Source organism: Salvia splendens, chromosome 1 (assembly GCF_004379255.2).
Source record: "Salvia splendens isolate huo1 chromosome 1, SspV2, whole genome shotgun sequence".
Taxonomy (NCBI): Eukaryota; Viridiplantae; Streptophyta; class Magnoliopsida; order Lamiales; family Lamiaceae; genus Salvia; species Salvia splendens.
In genome coordinates, this window is record NC_056032.1 from 15,144,852 (window position 1) to 15,167,221 (window position 22,370).

Below are 22,370 nucleotides of genomic sequence, written 5' to 3' on the forward strand. Positions count from 1 at the left end.
TTTGGAAATTCAAAATAACGAATCGACAATCGTATCAACACTTTTCGGTTCTGTAAGAATCCTTGGTACGTTGATCAGATTCTTATCATAAATCTATTGATTACATGAAAAATATTCCAATTATGTTTCCAAGTTTCACCAGTTGCATTCCTTTTCTGGTTTAGTTAGATTTTGAGGAAATGCGTGTTTTGTTTTGGATTTCTATATGAGTTTGTGATGATTCTGTTTCTGCATATGGCGATTGATGATGAGATGTAGTGAAGGATCTTATGTGCATAGATCCAAATGATTATCTCATAAATGAAGGCTTCAGATTGAAACCAAAAGGACTATTTAGATCACATACACACTTAGAATATATAAGAACTAGTAATATACAAATTGGATAAAGTTGATTTTATGATATACAATCCTAAGACTTACCTATACAAAATCTCTGAACTCTTCATTACTTGAGGAAATAATGATTGTAGGTGAACAAAAGCAGTTGTTTATCTCCTCTGGAAGTTGAATGTCTTGATAGAGTGAAAAGAACGACGAATCCACATAGTATAGCTGCCACATACCCAAGCATACCGTACTCAAATCCAAAGTAATCTTCCAACAACTGTTTCACTGTGACACCGTTTTCCATCTTGGTTTCTATTTCTCCGAATTGAGATACTATGAAGCCGTACAGGGACGGACCCAGCATGTATCAAGAAGGGGCAAATGCCCCTCCTCCATTTTCTTCACATATATATAATTTTTATAATATTAAATTTATTTAGTTTAATTTCTCATTAATTGCCCCATCTAAAATACTTGAATTTTGCCTATGTATATTTTTGCCCCTCCCGGTATAAATTCCTGGCTCCGTCCCTGAAGCCGTATAACGTGTAGGACACGGGGGTACCCCAGTACTACCATCTCCACCATATAGGCATCCTCTGTTATCGAAAATGGACGTGTTAGTTGTAGATTTCGTGATGAGGGGTGTTTTATAGTAGATTTGAACTTACCGGTCTGGGTATGATGAAACCTGAGAAGAGATTCCAGATGCCATAGAAGAAGGAAGAAATGATGGCGGCGATGTTGTGGTTTGGTGTGACTGCCACGGTCATCATACCGTAGAGGACAAAGTAGAGTAATGAGAAAAATAGGAAATATATGAACCATGCCAATTTCTCAACGCTCCAGGGGAATCCCATCATCGAGAAGACTATGAGACCGTAGATGAGGGATTGCATGAAGACATAAGGAATTTCAATGAGGAACTGCACAGAGAGGAAAAGATTGGTAAGTAATTCTGAATTTCTGCACTTTGCACTTAAATTGAACTTAGGCATAGCACGCCCACTTGTGAGAATGCATACGGTAATGCTGAATACATCCCGGCTGCTCTCTCTCTGTAGAAGACGATGACAACAACAGGTTGAACTGTTGAACCGTATTGGAAGCCGACAAAGTTGATAGCAGCATACATAGAACCCATGGCATTGAAAAGATCTTGTTGAGTATCGCTGCAATACATTGCGTTCCCAATAGTATTAGCATTGAACTAATGAATACGTTTCTGACTTGTTTAATATATGTGTGGTTACTAACCTTTTGGAGCCGAGGTCCCAGAACATTGTCCCAAATATAAGGGCTATGAAGGTTGTGAACGAGAACCTTACAGCTGTGTATGGTGGATTCCTCCAGTATGACCAGTGTTGTGTGCATCAGCGCTGGTGGCACTGGCTTAGACCAACATGGAATATCTTCAAGGAAGTTCTTAAGCCACTCGGCTTCCTCACCAGCCTTATCTAAAGCAATGAACTCCGATTCCATTGTTGATCAGACTATACATGTCTGTTTTGTGGATTTTCATGATACAACACCACCCCCAATAGTAAAGACGTATCCACTTGTTGAAAGTGAGTCTCTATTGTCGGATATCCAATTTGCATCACAGTACCCTTCAAGTACCGGGGGTATCTCGAGAAGTGTAGCTCATGATTTTGAGTATGTTTTAAATATCTCAAAACCCTCACAAGAGCTCTCCAATGCTCTTTGCTTGGATTGCTCGTGTAACGACTCAACTTGTTCACGGCACAAGCAATGTCAGGTCGAGTGCAATTAGTTAAGTACATAATGCATCCGATGACCCGTGCATATTCTTCTTGTGCAACGGGCTCGCCTTTGTTTTTGCTCAAGTGAACGTCGAGTCAATTGGAGTCTTAACTGGCGCACCATCATAGGCTTTGAATTTGTTCAAAATCTTCTCAACATAATGTGATTGTGTTAAGATGATTCCATCAGACGTTCTTAGAATCTTCATTCCAAGAATTACATCGGCTAGACCCATGTCTTTCATGTCAAAATTTCTCTTTAACATGACCTTTGTATCGTTAATTACTTGAGTGTTGCTACCCAAGATTAACATATCATCAACGTATAGACACACTATAACATGACCGTTATTAGTGCTCTTGATGTAGACACATTTGTCGCACTCGTTGATCTTGAACCCATTTGATAACATCACATTATCAAACTTCAAGTGCCATTGCAATGGCGCTTGTTTCAATCCATATAGAGACTTTACGAGCTTGCTTACCTTTTCCTCTTGTCCAGGTACTACAAACCCTTCGGGTTGTTCCATATAGATTTCATCTTCTAGTTCACCATTTAGAAACGCGGTCTTTACATCCATTTGATGAATCTCAAGATTGTGCAATGCATCAATAGCGAGAAGCACTCGGATAGATGTAATCCTTGTTACAGGTGAATAGGTATCGAAGAAGTCATGTCCTTCCTTTTGTTTAAAACTCTTTACTACTAGTCGGGCTTTATACTTATCCACTGTTCCATCGGCCTTAAATTTCCTTTTAAGTACCCATTTGCAACCTAGAGGTTTCGCACCTTCAGGTAGATCTACTAACACCCAAGTGTGGTTTAGCAAAATTGAATCAATTTCGCTTTGAACAGCTTCTCTCCAATGTAACCCGTCTGGGCCATCGAAGGCTACTTTTATAGGTGTCGGTTCTTCATCTAACATAAAAGCAATGTAGTCAGGACCAAATGTTTTTGGTGTTCAGACCCTACTACCACGTCTTAGTACTGTATCACTTGGATCGGGCCTTGCACGCATGCGCGATTTAGGTTCCTCATCCACTGATTTAGAACTAGTGGCTTCAATCTCCACTGGTTTAGAACTAGTGGCTTCTTCTTCAATTCTTGTCTCAGAATTGGTTAAGATTTTTTCCTTGTCTTTGCAAGGAAATGTATTTTCGAGAAATACAGCATTCCTTGACTCAATTGTTGTTCCTACAGTAATAGTCGATATTTCAGACTTGTGAACAACAAATCGATATGCACTACTATTAAGTGCATATCCAATGAAGATGCAATCAACCGTTTTAGGTCTGATTGTAACTTCTTTGGGCGGAGGAACCATCACCTTAGCCAAACACCCTCACACTTTGAGGTATTTGTAGGATGACTTCCTTCCCTTCCACAACTCATAAGGAGTAACATATTTTCCTTTGAGAGGGATTTTATTCAAGATATAGTTGGCTGTCAATACAACTTTCCCCCACATGTTATGTGGTAATCCTGAAGTCAGAAGCGGTGCATTCATCATCTCTTTTAGAGTTCGATTTTTGCGTTCTGCAACACCATTAGATTGTGGTGAATATGGTGCAGTCGTTTGATGGATTATACCACTTGCGTTGCATAACTCCTCAAACGGGGCTACATATTCGCCTCCTCTATCGCTTCGAATCGTTTTGATTTTACAACCAAGTTGATTCTCAACTTCGTTCTTATAATTTTTGAACGCTTCTATTGCTTCATCTTTACTTCTTAAAAGATAAATGTAACAATACCTTGTACAATCACCTATGAAAGTGATAAAGTACCTTTTACCACCTCTAGTTTGCACCATCTTTAAATCACATACGTCCGTGTGAATTAATTCAAGGGGTTTTGTGCTTCGTTCCATCGAGTGAAACGACAACTTAGTTATTTTTGCTTCAAGACAAATTTCACATTTATCTTGAGTATCCACTTCATTAGCCTTTAGTAAATCTAAATTTACTAATCTTTTTATGGCTTTTGAATTTACATGTCCCAATCTACAATGCCATAAATTTGAACACTCAGTCAAATAAGAGGAAGTAGATGCTTTATTATTATTAGCCAATGGCTTTGCAACTCTGCGAGTTGCCACACTAAGCTTGAAAAGCCCATCGGTTACATAACCTTTTCCGAAGGATTTTCCAAACTTATGCAAAGCAAACCTATCAGACTCAAATAGGCTAGTAACCGCCGGATGTGGGATAATTAACAATAGTTAATTATTCCCTAATGACACACTCCTCCAATGTGGCAGGATTTTCCAAACTTATACAAAGCAAACCTATCAGACTCAAATAGGCTAGTAACCGCCGGATGTGGGATAATTAACCGATGTGATTTTAATATGTTAAGCTAGTAACCGCAGCTTTGACAAATCAGGAGTGTGTCATTCGCGTGTGTTTATCACATCTTTCCGAGCGTGTGGGTTCTTTCACCCATCTTGGTCCACTATAATTATTAAGTAACATAAAGTCACTTAATTTAAACACATTAAAAGATGTGTCACTTCTCCAATGTGGGATAATTAACAATAGTTAATTATTCCCTAAGCTCAAGCTCCAAGCTTTAATTAAAAGCTAATTATGCTCAACTTTAATCCACTATTTCTCACTCACCGGAAATCGGATTTGAGAAACTGAATATACTACATTTATCTACGTAAAATGTAGATCGACGCTATATCATTTAATTTCACAAAATTAAATGTCTCGTCATATTTATTATTTGGTCAAAATCCATTGACCAGCCATATTTAATCCATGATTTTTACAATATATACTAATGAGATGTATTTAGGGTAGGTTTTAAGTTTGCAATTTTTGTATGGAGTACTATATTTTACACCAACTAGATTTATTATGTAGTCAGACTCAAATGATTAAGGAGCGATACAATTATTTTATTTCATATAAATATATAATCCTTTTGTAGTCGTCATTGATTTATGTTTTCCAACTAATTAACCTCTAATTATTACGATTTGATTGTCTTTATCGTACGTACTATAGCATAAATGGCATCGAATGACATGTGGCGTCTTATATTTTTAAATTTTACTGTTACAAGTGTGTGTTAAATATGATAATTACCTATTCTTATTTTATGTGTGCTAAGGGGCTTTTTTATATCATGAATGGATCTTAGAAACACATTATATGAAACATATTATGTGTGTTAAGGGGTTTTTTTATCTTCTTTGTTCCTTTTATCCTTTCAAAAAAAAATACTGTCATATTTAATCATATTTTAAAAAATGGTCTATCTCATTAAAATATTTAATCATATTTTTCACTTTATTTATCACTTTAAACAACTCCATTCAAAATCTTGTGTCATTAAAAAAATGGTGTATCTTAAATGAGACTAAGCAGTATTATAATTTGCAACGAATTGAAGTTTTTGAAATGGACAGAGTTGTATATTTTTATACTTCCTTAGTCCCAAAAGAATATGCATTTTAGGTTTGACATGAGTTTTAATGCAAAATTAATAAAGTAAGAGAGAAGTCTAGAGAAAAAGTAATTAAAGTATTGTCAGTGGAGAATGAGTCTAGTTTCATTAGAGAGAATAAAGTTTCAAATTAGAAAGTATATATTCTTATAGGACGGACTAAAAAAGAAGAGTCTATATTCTTGTGGGATTGAGGGTTTATAATACTATAATTTACTACTCCTATTTATCACCTTGTCCTACTTAATTGCAGTTTCTATCAATTGGATAGAAGATTAGTGTGTTGGGAGAATGTCGTAGACTTGTAAATTGACCAACTAGGCAAGTAGACAGTTGTCCTAGGACACATCATAAGGTCCATTTCATGATGACCAGGAATTCCATGTAATACTTACTGCGAATGTTTCTATACATAAATAGTAATACTGCGAATATTAAAGTTTGACTTTGAATTCAAACTGTACAATCTATCAGCGAAAAAATGAAAAGAACAAACAAAAAAAAAGTGCAAAATAATCTCAAATCTGATTCATTCATTGTCTGAATTATTTTGTTTATATATTTTTAAGTTAAGGTATCAGTTCATTGTTCACAGATTTTTTTAAGTTCACTCGAACAAATATATAGTACTCATTCTGTCCTCAAAATAGACGTGGTAAGCAAAATAGTATAGTTCGTGAATGGGAAAATATGGAATTCATAACTTTTTTATATTGCTGAGATAACGAGGTTATGTGTAATTTTTTTTTTATCACGAACTATATAAACAATCTCTGATCTTTAAAAAATGAATAAATATAATTTCTGAATTTTAAAAATAGTATGAGACACTCTTGAAATGAGAGTATTGTTACATTCAGTGTCTTTTTTCACATTTTGACAACTTTCAAAAACAAACCAATAGTAAACCACATGGTATTCCAACATGAGTTGCATGAGAGAGAGGATGAAGGAAACATACCAAGAAAAAGAGCCGACAATATCATGTGGACTGCCCACATTTCATTCTTAGGTTAGATTTCTACACTCCAATAAATGGCTATAACACACAAGCCACCAGTTTCAGGCCAGGATCAATAAGAATAGCTGCACATCTTAAACTTTTTCACCACTCACTGAAAAATATTAAAAGAGCAAAAATAACATCTCAGAAATGATAGAATTGGATACATTAGGATTAGAGCCAAAGGTGAAGGTCAATCCACTTCACCTCAATGAGGGGAAGTTGATGGATAGGAACACCAAATTGCTCCATGATTTCATTGTTGATGCCATGCCATTTCTGTCAATTAGCTTTGGAGAGCGAACGCTTTGCTCTGACTGGTGAAACACTTCAAACCATGTGCCAAGGCACACACAAGCAAGGATCTCCTCATCTCTGAGTTGGTGATCACTAGTTTAACATACTGACGATCAGCATGATGGCATTAAATTTGCAGTAGCTAAACTAAGTAATTCATGATTGCAAGTGGTGTGATGGTTTTTCTTCACAGGGCATGATCATTTCAAAGACAGGTATGATTTCAAGTAAAAATAATGAGCTAGCGAATAATCTGTAGTGTCGATTGTATCCCACCTTTTAAAGCCACAATGTTGGATGATAAGACAAAAACGTCAATGATTACAATCACAGAGGAAGGGAATTCCCAGACCTACAAAACACAAATTGGGATTGAACAAAATAAGCAGATCTATACATTGATAACCTATACTAGTCACTTATAGAAAGAGGGGACTACAGATTGGCAAAATACGATCAGTTTGAACTTAAGCATAAGTACTTTTTCCACAAATCACCAACTCAACTGTGTGACGGTTGCAAGTTCCATAAGTGGAAAATTTCAGGGTGCAGGAATAATAGTGGTATATTTGGTGGCAAATTCTGACTGAAAGAAGCAACATTGGCAAAATACTCCCATGTCCGCGTGCTATAGTGAATTTCGCAAAGTTCAGATAGTTAAGTGGCGGGAGTTGTTACATCAAATATATGTGAGGGAGAAAAAGTATAAATATGGTGATGGTTTAGAGGGAACTTGATGCAGTTCTAGAAGACAAGACTTGGAGGCTAAGCAAGTGATATTTTGCATTTTATTTATTTCCTAGTTAGTAGAATTAGTAGAAGGAAAAATATAACTTGCTTAGCCTCCAAGTCTTACCTTATAGAACTGCATCAGAACTGGATCATTTCCCCTCATTAGTAACGAAGGTCAAAGCATTCAAATGTTTGCGCTATTATAAGCTTTAAGGAAATACAACAACATGACGCTCATAAGAGCAAGCATCAGAGTATGAAACATACCATCATGGCCAAAAGAAAGATCTTGAAGTAACTAGAAACAACGACTACAAACAGCATTTGTTTCCACCTGCCAAGTAAAGAGGGATGTTACTTAATTCCGGCAACTTCTTTCTTGCAATAAAAGGACTGATAAAAGACTAGATAACTAACATAGTCCACTTGTTGAGAAGGTTTCCATCATATTTATACATCAGAGTATCATATACTTGTATAACTACTGTGTGCATCAATAAGGAGTTATAATGTAATCTTTGCTGATGGTGTGAAGAATAGTTCTACTTGACAAGGAATAGCAAGCACGATGCAAATAACTAGACAAACATCAGGAAGAAATTTACAAATGTTACGAGTAAATATTTACCCATGAAAAATAGTTGCTGGGCTGAGAAGCTTTCTTGTGCAACAGAACAACACACAAATAAATATGAGGTTCCCAAACATTACACCAGTTAGCATCTGGGAGCACCCACCAACAAATACATCGTGAAGTCAATATCTGCCACCAAGAGTCAAGTTTATAGAGCAAAGTAACTTTTTAATTCAAACCTTTCCAAATTCCAGCAGAAATGACGGAAAACTCGCAGGCATGGTATATTCCTTCTCATTTGTGCTCAAAACCCACATTCTGTCTAGAGCAGCTAAGGCAACACATATACTCTTATGGCATTGCACAAAGTCATCATTCCGAAACTCATGAAAATTTACAACACTTAATCACAGGATACAGATATCCAACATGCCATACACCAGCACCAATTTCCACAACAAACTCTGCCGGAAAGAAAAAAAGGAATTTAAAAATGGTAAGTAAAATCCAATAGTATAACAGTGTACAAAAACATACTCACAATAAACTATGTCAAGGGATTATATAATACCTCAAAATTTACAGTCTCTTTACCGAACATATTGTAGAATACATGCCGATACGCTTTGGGCTTGTGCAGAATCAAATCGAGGATGAGAATCTGAATATTAAAAAGACAAGAAAATGAAAACAATGTACATCATTTACTCAAAATTATGCATTATACTCTTCTTTGATTCAATTACCATTACTTCACACTCGATGTACTCATCAGCAACAGCCTTGCAATTTCCCTAAAATTAATCCTGACAGATTATTGATTAACTGATAAGGTCAAAAAGTAATACTACTAACAAAATTTGAATGAGCCAACGAAAATGAAGAATTACGCATTTCACGAGGCGAATATTTCCTGGAGAATACTGAATGTAGAGTGTTTTGACAGGAAATCCACACTGCACACATCGGAAGTCAGTAGTAGTACGTTCCTCTTCACTAGTAGTAACACAGCTCGCCATTTTTGGTTTCGGAGTAAATCCAACTAGACGGCAACCTGATCAAAGCGAACAGCCGAACAGTCCGGTTAATCATTACTATTCGGTAATTTTAACTAAGTAACTGATAATATTACGATAGGATCACAAGGAGCAATATGAAACTACGGAATCAATAGATCTAATCATATTAATTTTGCAGCAGTTAATGCGCAAGCAACAAATCGTTCGCGACTTGGAAAAATGGATAGCATCAAACCTCGAAAGACAGAGTGAAGAGGAGTGAGGAGGCCGCCAATCAAGCAAACCAGTTCCGGCAGAGGCGATTATTAGGGCTTGGGATTCCAAATGGGGAAATTGGAGCCGAATTTTTCAAGGCAAAGAAAATGACTCATCAAATTGGCATAAGAGCGTATGCAAATGCAACGACGGAAGTTTAGGGCGTCTTGATACCGACGGATCTTCACGACTTGAGCTGCTTTCAAATTTCTCCTATATATAGCCTAACGCCTCACTTCATCCTCACCTCCAAATTTCTTTTCTCCGTATTTTTCTCATTTTTAAAACCCTTTTCCAATTCTTTATGGAATTAAACCTTACCTGGGGAACAGAAATGGGAATTGGAGCTCTTGAATTCCCAATATAAATATTTGGTACCACAAAAAGTATATAGATAAAATTAAATTATAATTTCAATTTCTATCTATTCCATAATTTTATGGTGTAAATTTTATTCCTAAAAACATTTTGACTATTGTATCAGAAGAAACGTCTTAATAGTTAATATATACTACATTTGTCCCACAAGAATATGCATTTTTTTTTCCTTTTTAGACTGTCCCACAAGAATATGCACCTTCCAATTTTTGAGACTTTTTTCACTCTAATGAGGTGGGACTCATTCTCCACTAAAAATACTTTAATTACTTTTTCTCTCTACCTCTCTCTTACATTCTCAATTTTGCATTAAAACCCGTGTCGAACCTAAAATGCATATTCTTTGGGGACGGATGGAGTATAAAATTTTTCTCTTTTCTCAAAAAAAAATACCATAATTTAAATTTTAAATAATTATAAAATTATAAAATTAGGCATCTTCATACACAAGCACACATCACTATAAACATTGCACACACACATATAAACACGGCACACACTACACACACATACAATATACACACTACACACAACGCGCACACACACTTTATATCAATTCATTCAAATTCAATTTTGTACTTATATCATTTTTACCGACCAAAAGATTAAATTCAATTCTGTAGAATTCTATTTCCAATTCCGTGTACCAAAGGGACGCCAATTGATTTTCAAATTCTAATAGTCCCTCCATCTCAAAGGCTACTTGCTCCATTTTAATAGCATCAAAACCACCCAAAGTATACTAACTCTAAGGGCATGTTCACTATGTAAGAATTGGGCAATTTTTGGCCCAATTGAGGGAATTATGGTTGTTCACCTTCCACTAATTAATTGTTGGGGGCCTTACAATTGGGGTGGGGTCCGCACTATTCATGCCAATTGAGGAAGAATTGAAATCTTGCCTAATAGGTAAGATTTGTTTGTGCATTGAAAAGTGCACCAAGAAATGGACTTGGCTTTACACATTTGCCCCACCTTTCCACCTTTCTACTTGGAGGGATAAATTTGTCAATCGATAATTTTATTAGGTCAAAGTCTTTATTTTGAGTAATATATGGACCAATTTTAGGATATTAAACAATGGGGAAAAGAATTATATATGTGGTTAATTATGGCTCAATTCTTGGAAAATTTAATTCTTCCAAATATTAGAAATGGAAATCTCCAATAGTGAACACGCCCTAAGTGCATGAAAATCTGAGTTTATTGATAGTTTGTATATATACATGCAATTAAACTTTTTGAATAAATAGATATATATTTAAAATTTCAAGGATGTTTATTTTTCCAATTAAGTTTATATTGAGGTTATAATTATTTGATTTTAATTGTGAGTATTTTACTTCATGTTCATTCTATCATTCTATGAACTGCAAAATCAGTGCATTTAAAATCAAGAAAATTTATCCACGAAGAACATTTATAATACAAATCTAGTATAAGTACCTAAATTTCAAATAAAAATCGAAAATCACATTGAAAAACCTCTAGAATTTGAAATATTAATGTCACTACTTTTCGAAGATATAACCTCATCGAAAATTCTTCCTGTTATAGCTGCAGCTAACGCAGTTGTGAAACTGTGATTTCTTGTCAAAGAAGAAGCCATTTTCTCAACCAAAAACTGGTGGATTTCATTGCTCTGGTCACTACCACTTTGTGATTTGCTACATTCATCACTAGCGCCGCACGGGACGGGTGTCGGCCGTCCGGGAGATGGAGCTCCTCTGCCCGATGGTGATGCCGCCGAAGTATCAGCTGGAGCCGAGCGGCAGTGGTGGTGGTGTTGGCCCTCATATGTGGCTACTAATAGACTTGGATCATCTACACTCCTTTGCACCTACAGATTTATATTTAGGTGAGGAGATTTTATATTTGTTTTATGGAATAATATTTACTATATTAATATTTGGAATTCATATGCTACATATTTTATATACGAGCCGAGCCGTCTTATTTAAACATCATTTAATGCATATTTAACATTATTTATTTTATTTTATATATTTAATTTGATTTGACTGTAATATATTAAAATATTTTATTGACATTTTTATTTGATGTTATTCATAAAAATCAAAGCTCCGTATTAGTGCATATATTTTGTGGACCTTCACATGTAAGACAACTTAAAGCATCCACAATTGTGCTCTTGCCAGCGAGCACAGTTGTGGGCCCGGACCACTTTTTCTGTCTGCTCTCTGGCAAGAGGACAACACCCACATCTGTGCTCTTCGGCAAGGACGAGCACAATTCAATTTAAAATTCAATTAAACAAAAATATTTCCATAATATTAAAATTCATTAAAAAAACCTAAATAATATTACAAATAAAATAAAAACGGCATAATTAAAATCCTAAAAATTAAAAATTACATAATTAGAATACTAAAAATTAAAAATTACATAATTAGACTCCTAAAAATTAAAAATTACATAATTAAAATCCTAAAATTTGAAATTGAGAGAGTTGTTTGGTATAGTGTCATTTTTTTGTGTTTGAAATGAGACTATTTATAGATGAAAGTATGAATTTTGGGGGTAAAAATAATGAAAAAAATAAATTAAAAGTGTGAAAAAAATGGATATATTTTATTAGGAAGTGGGAATTTTTTTTTTATTAATTTTGAATTTTTCAGATTTTTCAATTTAAAAAAATAATAAAAAAAATGATAAATCAACGGACCAATCAGAGCATGCCACGTCGACGCCTCGTGCTCTTAGCTAAGAGCACGTCCGTGCCAGCGGCGGCAGAGCTCGTCCTTGCCAGCGGCACGGACGGACGGACGCCGTCCGTCCACCGTTGTGGATGCTCTTAATACTCTCTTTTTATTTTGATTTGATAAGGATTTTAAAAATTGTTATACTTTCTTAAGAAAAAGTGAATGAAAAGGTCAGTCAAATGTAAATCTCACTTTTAATATTAATTTTATTTCAAAAGTGAAAAAAGAGAATGGATCTTTTAAATTTTGGACATCTCAAAATCTCAAAATGGGAAAACGATTCTTTAAATTGTGGGTGAAGGAAGTAAAAAAGTTTATTTAATATACTATTTTATGGGTCTATCTATAACAATATAATGTACAAATATCCATATCCAACCCCATCTCTTATACTACATATTTGTAATTTTGACCGATAAGAGTTAAGACTGTTAAATAATCTAGTCCTAGCTAAACCTTGTATTCGAAGAAAAGATGGAGTTGTACATAACTATATGTGTGCGAAATTTCTTATAATTTTTATGTGATAAGTTATAAAATAATTTAGGGGTAGAAATAATTTCTATTTCATAAATGAAATGTCTCATTTATTATTACATAGTTTAATTAGTTGGAAAATGTACTAAATTATTTTAAACAAACTTGACAGGCTAATTTATTACTCGAATAAATAAGCTAGATCTACTATCAAAAATAAAATCATACGAGATATGTGTTTGTGTTCGTGTTTGTCTTCGTACCTTCTTCTTGGCTGGGCAAGCCGGGGCGAAGGAGCACTTATAGTAAGCTCGAGGAGAAGGATTATCCCTCGTCACCTTTTGTCCATATTTTCTCCATTGGTATCCATCCTTCACTACCTATATATTCATCTTATACATCAATAAGACATCAATATTTTGTTATTTCATCCTCAAAAGAAAGGAAAAAAGATAAGATTAAATAAAGCTCTCACCAGACTAAAATCAGATGGATCAATTCTCACATAAACTATTGAAGTATTTGATCTAATCACATTTGTCAAATCACCAGAACACACGATATGATCGGGTGAATTATTTTGGGGATTTTGATTATTATAAATGTCATCGGCTTTCCTCTTTCTTTTTCTTGACAGCTCTTCCTCCTCGTATTGCATCTGCTTAAATTCACACAAATTTGTGCTCACAATTGTCAGCAAATTTGTCAGTCTCTTGTTCTCGGATTTCACTCGACATAATTCTTCAACCAGTTCATAATCCTGCACATAATCGATTTTCTAGTTTGTCACCAATGTGAAGTTGCAATCCGATTATGAATTTTGTTTAATTTATATTCTTGCCACTTCGATTTTTCCTTTGTAGTAGTAAGTAGTGTTATGATTACAGTGCAGAATTCAATCTGCAATAGATTATGGGGGTGTTCGGTATGCAAGATTATATACCATGATTAAATTTGTATTATATTTAGTTCTATGAAATTGAATCTCATGACTTAATCCTAGATGGATACTCATGTGATAATTAGTCATATCTAACCCCTCCTACTAAATAATACTCCCTCCGTCCCGCACTACTCGCACTTATTTCCTTTTTGGGCGTCCCAAGTTACTTGCATTCTTTCCATTTTTAGTAAAAAATTTCACCTACAGCCGTCATTTTTTACTTTCCTATACACTCATTCCTTAATCTCCGAGCCGAAAAGGAAATGAGCGAGTAGCCCGGGACGGAGGGAGTATTACAACTTAATCCTGGATTATATTTTACTACTATTTTATCTAGAAAACCGAACGTCATATGAAACATATATAAACAGATACCTGATTGTATTTCAGAAGAGACTTCAATTCTCCACCACTAATTTCATTAGGGTTTTGGTCGGGATTGGAGTTGAGATCAATAGTAAGATTTGAGTCCTCTTCCATTGGAAATTTGCAATGGTTTATGTGAATGAGTTGTTGTGTGGAAGACAGATATATATAAATAAAATAAAGTGAGAAATTGGAGATAATGTGAAAGACCCATATAGATGTCGTAATTTTGATACAGGAAAGTGACTAGGAAATTCCTGAAGCCTTTCCAGAAAGTCGTGGTTGAAATTCATATTCTACAATTTGTTCTACTTTAATTTGCACTGCCTTATCATTAATTAATAATATTGGTCCCTATAACAAACTTAAAGTTTTATCACAAAAGTCACTAATTTAGGATTTGTAGTAAATTTCCAACAAACACATCTTTTCTCACTATAAAATCTAAACTTCATGATTTTGGTGACCAAATATTATATTTATAGAAAATACCTAATTTCGGCAAACAATTGTGATTTTTAGGTACCAATTAAACTGAAATAATTAAGACCTTAATCACGTGAAATACTTTGATAAGCGTACTTGTATTTGCAAACGCAAATATAAAATACTATAAAATGTAACATGATCGTAATATTAATCAGAAAAAGAAATATATTAAGGCCGTGCGATTGTTGCACTCCGTCAAACAGCTCAATTTTCGAGTGTTTGGAGATGTTAATTTTACACTAGTTATAAAAAAATGGTGATGAATTGTAATAACATTTCAAATGTATCTTAATTCGTTAAATGTCCAGCTACTATTTCTAAGAAAAAGTGAAACTGGAAGGCTTAACATCAGTAGCTTAATTAATTGTTAGGTGATAGCCTTTAATGTTGATTTTAATTTTATATATTGTCCCAAATTGCTATTAACGGTACCAAATTGCCCTAACATTTTTTCTGTTAGAAAAATAGAATAGATTGAACTGAATTTATCAGTTAATTGCGGGGTAATTACATGTTTCATACAAAATGTTTTACTTTTGTTTTAATTTAGTACAAAAAGTATTAAGTTTACATATTTCATACAAAAAGTTTACTTAGTGTTCTAAAATAATACATTCCGTTAAGCCTCTACTAACACTGTTACTTCCAATTACATAATACATACAAAAAGTTTCATCAATGTTTCAAATTTATACAAAAAAAATTAAATTAAAACTTTCCATTTATTATTTCAAAGACAATTATTTTTATTACTCACAAAATTGAAAAAACACATAGAAAAAAATCACCACTCTTCACCATCAAATTAGCGAATTGCATTTTATTGTCGAAGCTGTCTCATATAACAATGGAGAATACAACTAAAAAGATATTGAATCTTTTTTGTAAAAATTAAATATTGACTTATGACTGTTTAAAGCTCAAATTAGTCATTTTGTAAAGATGAAATATGGACTTATTTTATACTGTATTCTATAAGGAATCCAATAAAAAATAGAGTATATTGAGAGATAGAATTTTTTAAAACCACGATCAATTGCTGGAAGAATTGATATTGACTGTTATTTTTTTAGAGTGATTAATTGTATTAAATCTCTAATTATTCTTTTATTATGATGATAAGTTGGACAAATTATAAATTAACTAACTGTGTTTAAAATATTTAACAGAATGTATTAATTTAAAACACTAATGTAATTTTTTGTATGTAATATGTAAACTTAATACTTTTTGTACTAAATTGAATCAAAGGTAAAACATTTTGTATGAAACATGTAATTACCCCGTTAATTGCCTATTACAAAAAATGTTTATAAATGAAATATAAAGATCTCTTATTGCTTATTTTGAAAATATCTACTATATTCCAAGATCTAAGCCGCAACACTTTTTTGTAGTATTGATAGAATTTTGTATAAATTTATTGAAATATTGATTTGGCAAACTATTTTTTGCAAGAAACCTTGTTTTATACGTATGTGAAAAGTCGAGGAAATTGTTGTCTGATGAAGTCAAGGGTCGTTGTCCAAAATAAATGCCAAGTCAATGGTCATTTTTTCTTAACGGTGGTGTGCCGTTTGTTTGTTAGATTGGTAACATATGATTTAATAATTTAATTTTAATTCATGTTACAATAGCATGCAGCCTACTTTTTTACACTTAAATTCACACTGCGGTAGTGGTTCATCGTGTCCAAATTTTTGAATTTTGAGGAAACAATTATTCGGATTGGGCAGTTGAAAATTTGAAAATAAGGTCTAGAAAACGTCGAACTTTTATAAAATTAAAGTTCGTAGAACATACAAATGAAACTATGACATTGAATTATTCATGAGTAACTCACAGCCTTCTCCTCTCTTTAATTTTCCACATCAGCTTGATTGTTTAATTAGTTTTTTTCACACTTTATGTTTAATTCTACTACTTTGTTATTTTAGCTAAGCTATTTATTTTTGTATTTGTAGTGTTCGAAATTTTTCAAAAGAATTTCCCCTTTCAATATTTTCATTTTAACACAAATATTTTCATATATTATTATTTCGATATGCCGTTGTGTATTGTGGTATATAAAAATTAATATTGTTGTTATATTGAAGCTTTAAGTAATAGCACTGTACATTATATCATACATAAAATCATATTAAACTGAATATTCAAATACAATAAATCAAATATATATTTCAATATTTTCCCTATCCCTGATAGGAAAAGGATCAATTGAGTAGAAAATCATTAATTGACCAGAAAACGAAAGTGCGACTCAAGAAAGCAACAATTACTTGCCACTATAGGATCATCAATCTCTTGAAAGGAAAAGGCAAAACAAATATGAAGTCCTTATACTAAGTACTACTTATATTTTTATTTCATTATTTTCTTATACAATTTTTTTTATTTCACTAGATCCTTGTATTAATGCATTTTATTTCATTATGTCCTTTTACTTTTTTTTTGTTTTATTGGCTTTATACTAATAGATTTTGATTAAAAAAAAATTCGGTTGAATATTTATATAATAGGCTTTATCTTTAATTAAATTTTTTTATTTTATTAATTTATCTACTTTTTCTCGTGTTTATTTTAAAATTAATTTAGTTGCAATATCGACTCAAAATCATTGAAAAAATATATAATTAATATAAAAAAAATCATTTTCCTAATGATTCTTTAGTCGATATTGCAATTGAATTAATTGCAAAATAAATATAAGAAAACAGAAAATAAATAAATTTAACTAACATATAAAAAGTTGCTTAGATGAAGTCCATTAAATAAAGATTCAATCAAATAAAAAATAAAAGTATAAACCTCTTAAATCAAATGCATTATTATAAGGATTTAATGATACAATTCTTTTAAAAAATGATTTGATGTAACAAAAGACAATTGGTATAAGAACTTCATGAACCAAAAATTGGTAAAATGAAGAACCTCTAAATGTGTATTGTCAAAGGAAAATGATATATGGCGTATTAAGATATGTTGAAGAGTACTACCACCTTCTCATGAAAATAGAATATTTTTAAATGATACGAGTTTTAATGCACAAATAATAAAATAAGAAAGATACAGAAAAGGTAATAGTTGAAGTACTATTAATGAGGAATGGATCACACTCATTACAGAGAAAATTTCATAAAATGAAAAGTTTAAATTGAAGTAATATTAACAGAGAATAAAACTACCTTATTAGAGAGAAAAAAATGTTTCATAAAATTGGAAATTTCTATTATTAAGAAACGGACGAAAAGTAGATATCATTTCAATTATTTAATATACGGATGGATTATTAACGTATCGGTATTACTGGACGTCCACCGCAATTTCTACCGACAAAATGTCAATTTTTTTTAGTGTAATATGTATAATACCATGAGAGAGATAACCTAGCTGGATGCAGAGTGGCCATTTATTTTATTCTTTAGGATTAGCACTAGAAAGAAAAAAAGCTACAAAGAATTGGCCAACTTTGGAAATTTTGATATATGCTGCCAAACGTCACACATGCATGCAACAATTCAATGATTTAAGGAGTAGTCTAAGCCAAGACTAATGAAAAATCAATATAATTCAAACTTGCAAAATATTTAAAACTAACTAAAGAGATAAGTGTGTTGTTGGAAATTAGCTGTACATATCTTATTATCTTTAGGGCGTGTTTGATAGGCTGATAGTATTCGTGGCCCGCATAAAAAAGATGCAGTGTTTGACCAAGAAAATGCAAAAATTATTCCCAATGTATTACGTTTGATAGGTGGTGTTTGGGCCCATTTTTTTTTTCAGCCATTTGATACGCAGACCATACTCCTATAGATTCATTCAAGGTATGACATTTTTACCCTCAATTTGAATTTTATTTACATCTCGTGTCCCTGCTGAAACCCTAAATTGGAAGATGCATTTATCAGCTCATCTAAAAACATTTGCTCTCCGGCCCACCTTTTCCCGCCTCAGCAATAACTCTGTCGCTAAAAGCCTTCCAGTTGATAACAACTCAGTTGAAGAAGAAGATCTCCAAGTAAGCAACTATTTAGTAATTAACTGATTTTTATTTGTAGTGGATTTGATTATGTTTTCAATTACTATCTGTTTTTGACATAGATCGAAGCGTATTTCCGGCCTTATGGTCTACGCAATAGTTTAATCGTTTGGTTCTGATGTTAAAGTTTTCGACATACCATGTGGACCAATAGATCTAACCGGGTTTGATTATGCTTACAGCAGATTCGAATAAAGTATTGCGTAGACGATTAAACTATTGTTGGTCCAAATGGTATACGATAGAGGCATGAAGCAGCTTCGACAACAAAAAGTTTTCGAAATTAACTTTTTGCTTGTGTTTCCATATTTAAATTCATATTGGGGCCAATATTGTTGTTTTCTGGGATTATCAGCTTCGATGTGCAATTAGTTTGCTGCTTTTCAATCTCATTGTGATTTTACATATAGGCTTCAAAAAACGTTTGTCTGTGTGTTATTCTTTTCAGTAGCTTGAACCATGACCGACAACTACCACCCAATGAACTCCGTCGAGACGAACATAGGTTCGCAAGGTCAGTAAACTTAACATCGTTGGAAGTATTTTATGGTAAATACAATTGTTTTGATGTGTTCAACGGATTTGTAGTAATTAATACACATTCTCATACTCAGGCGGCAGTGGCCTAGGGCGTGGTCCAAGGCCCCGGGTTGATCGCACAAGAAGAAGTTGGACAGCTCGCGAAGAGGAAATACTTGTGTCTATTCTGAAGGATCTTGTCACACATGGCTGGAAAAGTGACAATGGGTTTCGCGGGGGATATCTGCAGCGGATTGAAGAGGCTCTGAATCGGGAGTTCCCAGGATGCGGCTTGAGGGTTGCTCCTCATATCAATTCGAAGATTAGCCAGTGGAAGAAGAGCTACTCGTCTCTGAGTGCGATACTTGCACGAAGTGGTGTGGGTTTCAACATGAATAGAGATTTCAAAATTGATTGTGACGATGACCAATGGGAGCAGATTGTTAAGGTTGGACATGTCAAACTATGTACAGTTCATGAATTACTATTGACTCTGTGTTTTGTATTGTTGGTAATTGATTTTTTACATGAGACTATAACTACACGATTGGTTGTTTTATGCTTTTTTCTGTACAGTGTGATGCCAACGCACGCGGTATGCGACACAGGTCATGGCCTCTATGGGATGATTGGAAGGTGTTGTTTGGAAAAGATCGTGCTGTTGGGACCGTTGCAAAAGACACGTTCGATGCACATGCCAATTATGCAGGGCGAACACCATCCTCTCAACAAGATGTCCGGCTGGGATCCCCTGTTGAATCGGGTGAATATTCAGCAGCCAACCCGAGCCCACAACAGAGGCCCATGGCCAACCCGGATGAAAGCACCGGCCAGAGCATAGATCATTCACTACAAACTAAAAAATCTGGATCAAAAAGGAAGGCCTCTAGCCCTCCTGTGGGTTTGATTGAGATGCTTGGACGGATGCAAGATGATACCAATGACCGGCTTGACAAACTGACCAATCGGATTGGGTTTGAGTTTGATCTTAGCGAAGCACGTAAGGAAGTTATCGACATACTGAGTGGTGTACCGGATCTGACGCTTGTGCAGCAAATTGATGCCTCCGAGATCATCATCGATAAGGTGGAGCGTGTTGAGTTGTTCATGCGTCTTCCGGAGACATCGCGTCTTACATACGTGATGCGTGTGCTGGAGAAGCACGGCCACTATTGAATGCAACACATCTGTGTTTTGCGCACCGTGTAGACGGGCTCTACATCTGTCTTTGGTGCTTTTATATATTAATGTCGCCAAACTCTATTATGCAGACGATTAGTTTTGATGCACTATTGTGGTTGTATATTTTGGGGCAAACTCTCGGTCTTAGTAGGTAAAGACCCCTCATTTGTTTTTTTGTAATGTGCATGATAGTTGGGGCCTGTGTTATGGAAATGCATATTGATGTATAATTCCCGAGTTTTAAATTCAATTCACAAGTTGTTAAAATTAACGATAGAGGCATGTAAAGTGATAGAATCTAAAACATGGTAAATATCACAATGAAAACCATATGAAGCATGCTCTATTTGAGTGGGATTGAGATTTGGAGATGGTTCGTCGGAATGTTGGCCGGAATTTCTTCTTTCTATTCTTCCTCCTCTCTTCATATCTTTTCCTCTCTCTTCTTCCGGCTGGAATCTGCCTCAATGAAAACCATAACAAAAATTCGGCAGTTTTCGCAGGGCTCGGACTAGTCCGCGCGGCCGTCATCAAATGGCCATAACTTCTTCATCCGAGATCCGATTGAGTCGTTCAAGGTACCCACGCGAAGCTATTTCAAAGCCGAAGAAAACGGTGGTAAGATAAAATAATTTGGACATTGTCTTGATAGGCAATAATTACATTGAATCAGACGCCATCGCTTTGGATACAACATAGGAGAAACCTTGGAGAAAAAATAACATTTTTTGGAGAAGGGTCCGAATTTTTTTCAATCCGACGCTTCTGTATTATGTTTCACTATCTACTTTTGCATTAGACAAAATCCTTTTCTATGTCAATATTTAACAAAAACGTGTGTTAATAACAAAGCATTTTATAAAGTGTAATGATACTTTTGGCTTATATATGTTATGTTTACTGCATACAATGATAGTTTTGCCGGATAGAATGATACTCTGAGTTGATAAAATGATACTTTTGGCTTTGGATTTATTTAGCCACAAATAAATATGCTCTCTATGAGCTGTTTCGTGAAGCATCGGTTCTCTGCATTATACATTATCACCTTTTGCATTTTAAGGTATGTAATTATGAAAATGTTGTTATTGTCTAATTTATCATTTTTATCTAATTGGCTGAATAATGTGAAACGATTTTATATGATATTATCAGATTTTTTGTTATGTTTTCTGTTCTGTTTGTGCTATTTGTAATCCCATTTATCCAATGCTTCAATATCAGTAGGTAAATTTGTGTTATTATTTCCAGAATTATACAGAGGATGGCTACCTTTTCACAAGTTGCCTCTAAATTACTATTTATTTACAAAAAATGCATGTATGGATGAGATTAGGTAGAAGATTTTTAACTTCACAATCGTAATTAAAACCCAACCTATGCTGGTAATTTGATTAAATAGATGGTCTTGATTTATTTTCATGCTGTTAAAGATTTCTTCATGATAATTTCTTCATTTCCCTCATTTAAATATTAGGTTTAACATACAGTCGCTACATTAACAGCAAACGATGAGTTATAGATGACTAATAAAGGTAATTGTAAGACCCCGTCGTTAGTACTACTCATTTTCCACCATTTAAATTATACGTTTGGATTGAAAATATATGCGTGTAAGTACATTAGATTAAATTTAACCAATTGAAAATTTGATGCTTAAATAAAAACAAAATTTACTGCTGCCTAATCCCATAAAACGAAAAAATGTGAACTTTATTCCCAAGACTATAATTGCTCTCCCCTCTGTGGTTTATGGCATGTATTATGGAGATTTTGATGATCTATTATTATAAAATTGATACCATTCTCTACATAACACCA

The 22,370-nt window shown here is 33.9% G+C and overlaps 4 protein-coding genes across 5 annotated transcripts; 1 reads left to right on the forward strand and 3 right to left on the reverse strand.

The window, feature by feature from the left end:
- Positions 1-295: 295 nt before the first annotated feature.
- Positions 296-1,832, reverse strand: LOC121804127 (pleiotropic drug resistance protein 1-like). Of its 2 annotated transcripts, none has more exons than XM_042203672.1 (4): positions 1,588-1,832; positions 1,356-1,502; positions 1,002-1,256; positions 296-929 (listed from the first exon to the last, which is right to left on the reverse strand). In XM_042203672.1, the coding sequence occupies exons 1-4, from the start codon at positions 1,810-1,812 to the stop codon at positions 903-905; spliced, it is 654 nt and encodes a 217-aa protein (XP_042059606.1). In that variant the 5' UTR covers positions 1,813-1,832; the 3' UTR covers positions 296-902. The 2 variants fall into 2 exon arrangements, with proteins under 2 accessions (XP_042059606.1, XP_042059611.1); XM_042203677.1 differs by having other exon boundaries at positions 1,340-1,502.
- Positions 1,833-6,332: 4,500 nt separating this feature from the next.
- On the reverse strand, positions 6,333-9,768 carry LOC121743855 (protein ARV 2-like). The gene is made up of 11 exons (XM_042137238.1): positions 9,414-9,768; positions 9,050-9,213; positions 8,906-8,953; positions 8,731-8,820; positions 8,578-8,623; positions 8,399-8,481; positions 8,214-8,308; positions 7,853-7,919; positions 7,130-7,205; positions 6,764-6,946; positions 6,333-6,668 (listed from the first exon to the last, which is right to left on the reverse strand). The coding sequence occupies exons 2-10, from the start codon at positions 9,176-9,178 to the stop codon at positions 6,843-6,845; spliced, it is 738 nt and encodes a 245-aa protein (XP_041993172.1). The 5' UTR covers positions 9,179-9,213; positions 9,414-9,768; the 3' UTR covers positions 6,333-6,668; positions 6,764-6,842.
- Positions 9,769-11,217: 1,449 nt separating this feature from the next.
- LOC121798337 (probable WRKY transcription factor 60) lies at positions 11,218-14,446 on the reverse strand. The gene is made up of 4 exons (XM_042197280.1): positions 14,330-14,446; positions 13,487-13,771; positions 13,275-13,391; positions 11,218-11,651 (listed from the first exon to the last, which is right to left on the reverse strand). Exons 1-4 carry the CDS (start codon positions 14,432-14,434, stop codon positions 11,283-11,285), a joined length of 876 nt encoding a protein of 291 aa, XP_042053214.1. The 5' UTR covers positions 14,435-14,446; the 3' UTR covers positions 11,218-11,282.
- Positions 14,447-19,394: 4,948 nt separating this feature from the next.
- On the forward strand, positions 19,395-20,543 carry LOC121803556 (uncharacterized protein At2g29880-like). The gene is made up of 3 exons (XM_042203210.1): positions 19,395-19,419; positions 19,463-19,815; positions 19,944-20,543. Exons 1-3 carry the CDS (start codon positions 19,395-19,397, stop codon positions 20,541-20,543), a joined length of 978 nt encoding a protein of 325 aa, XP_042059144.1.
- Positions 20,544-22,370: the final 1,827 nt, after the last annotated feature.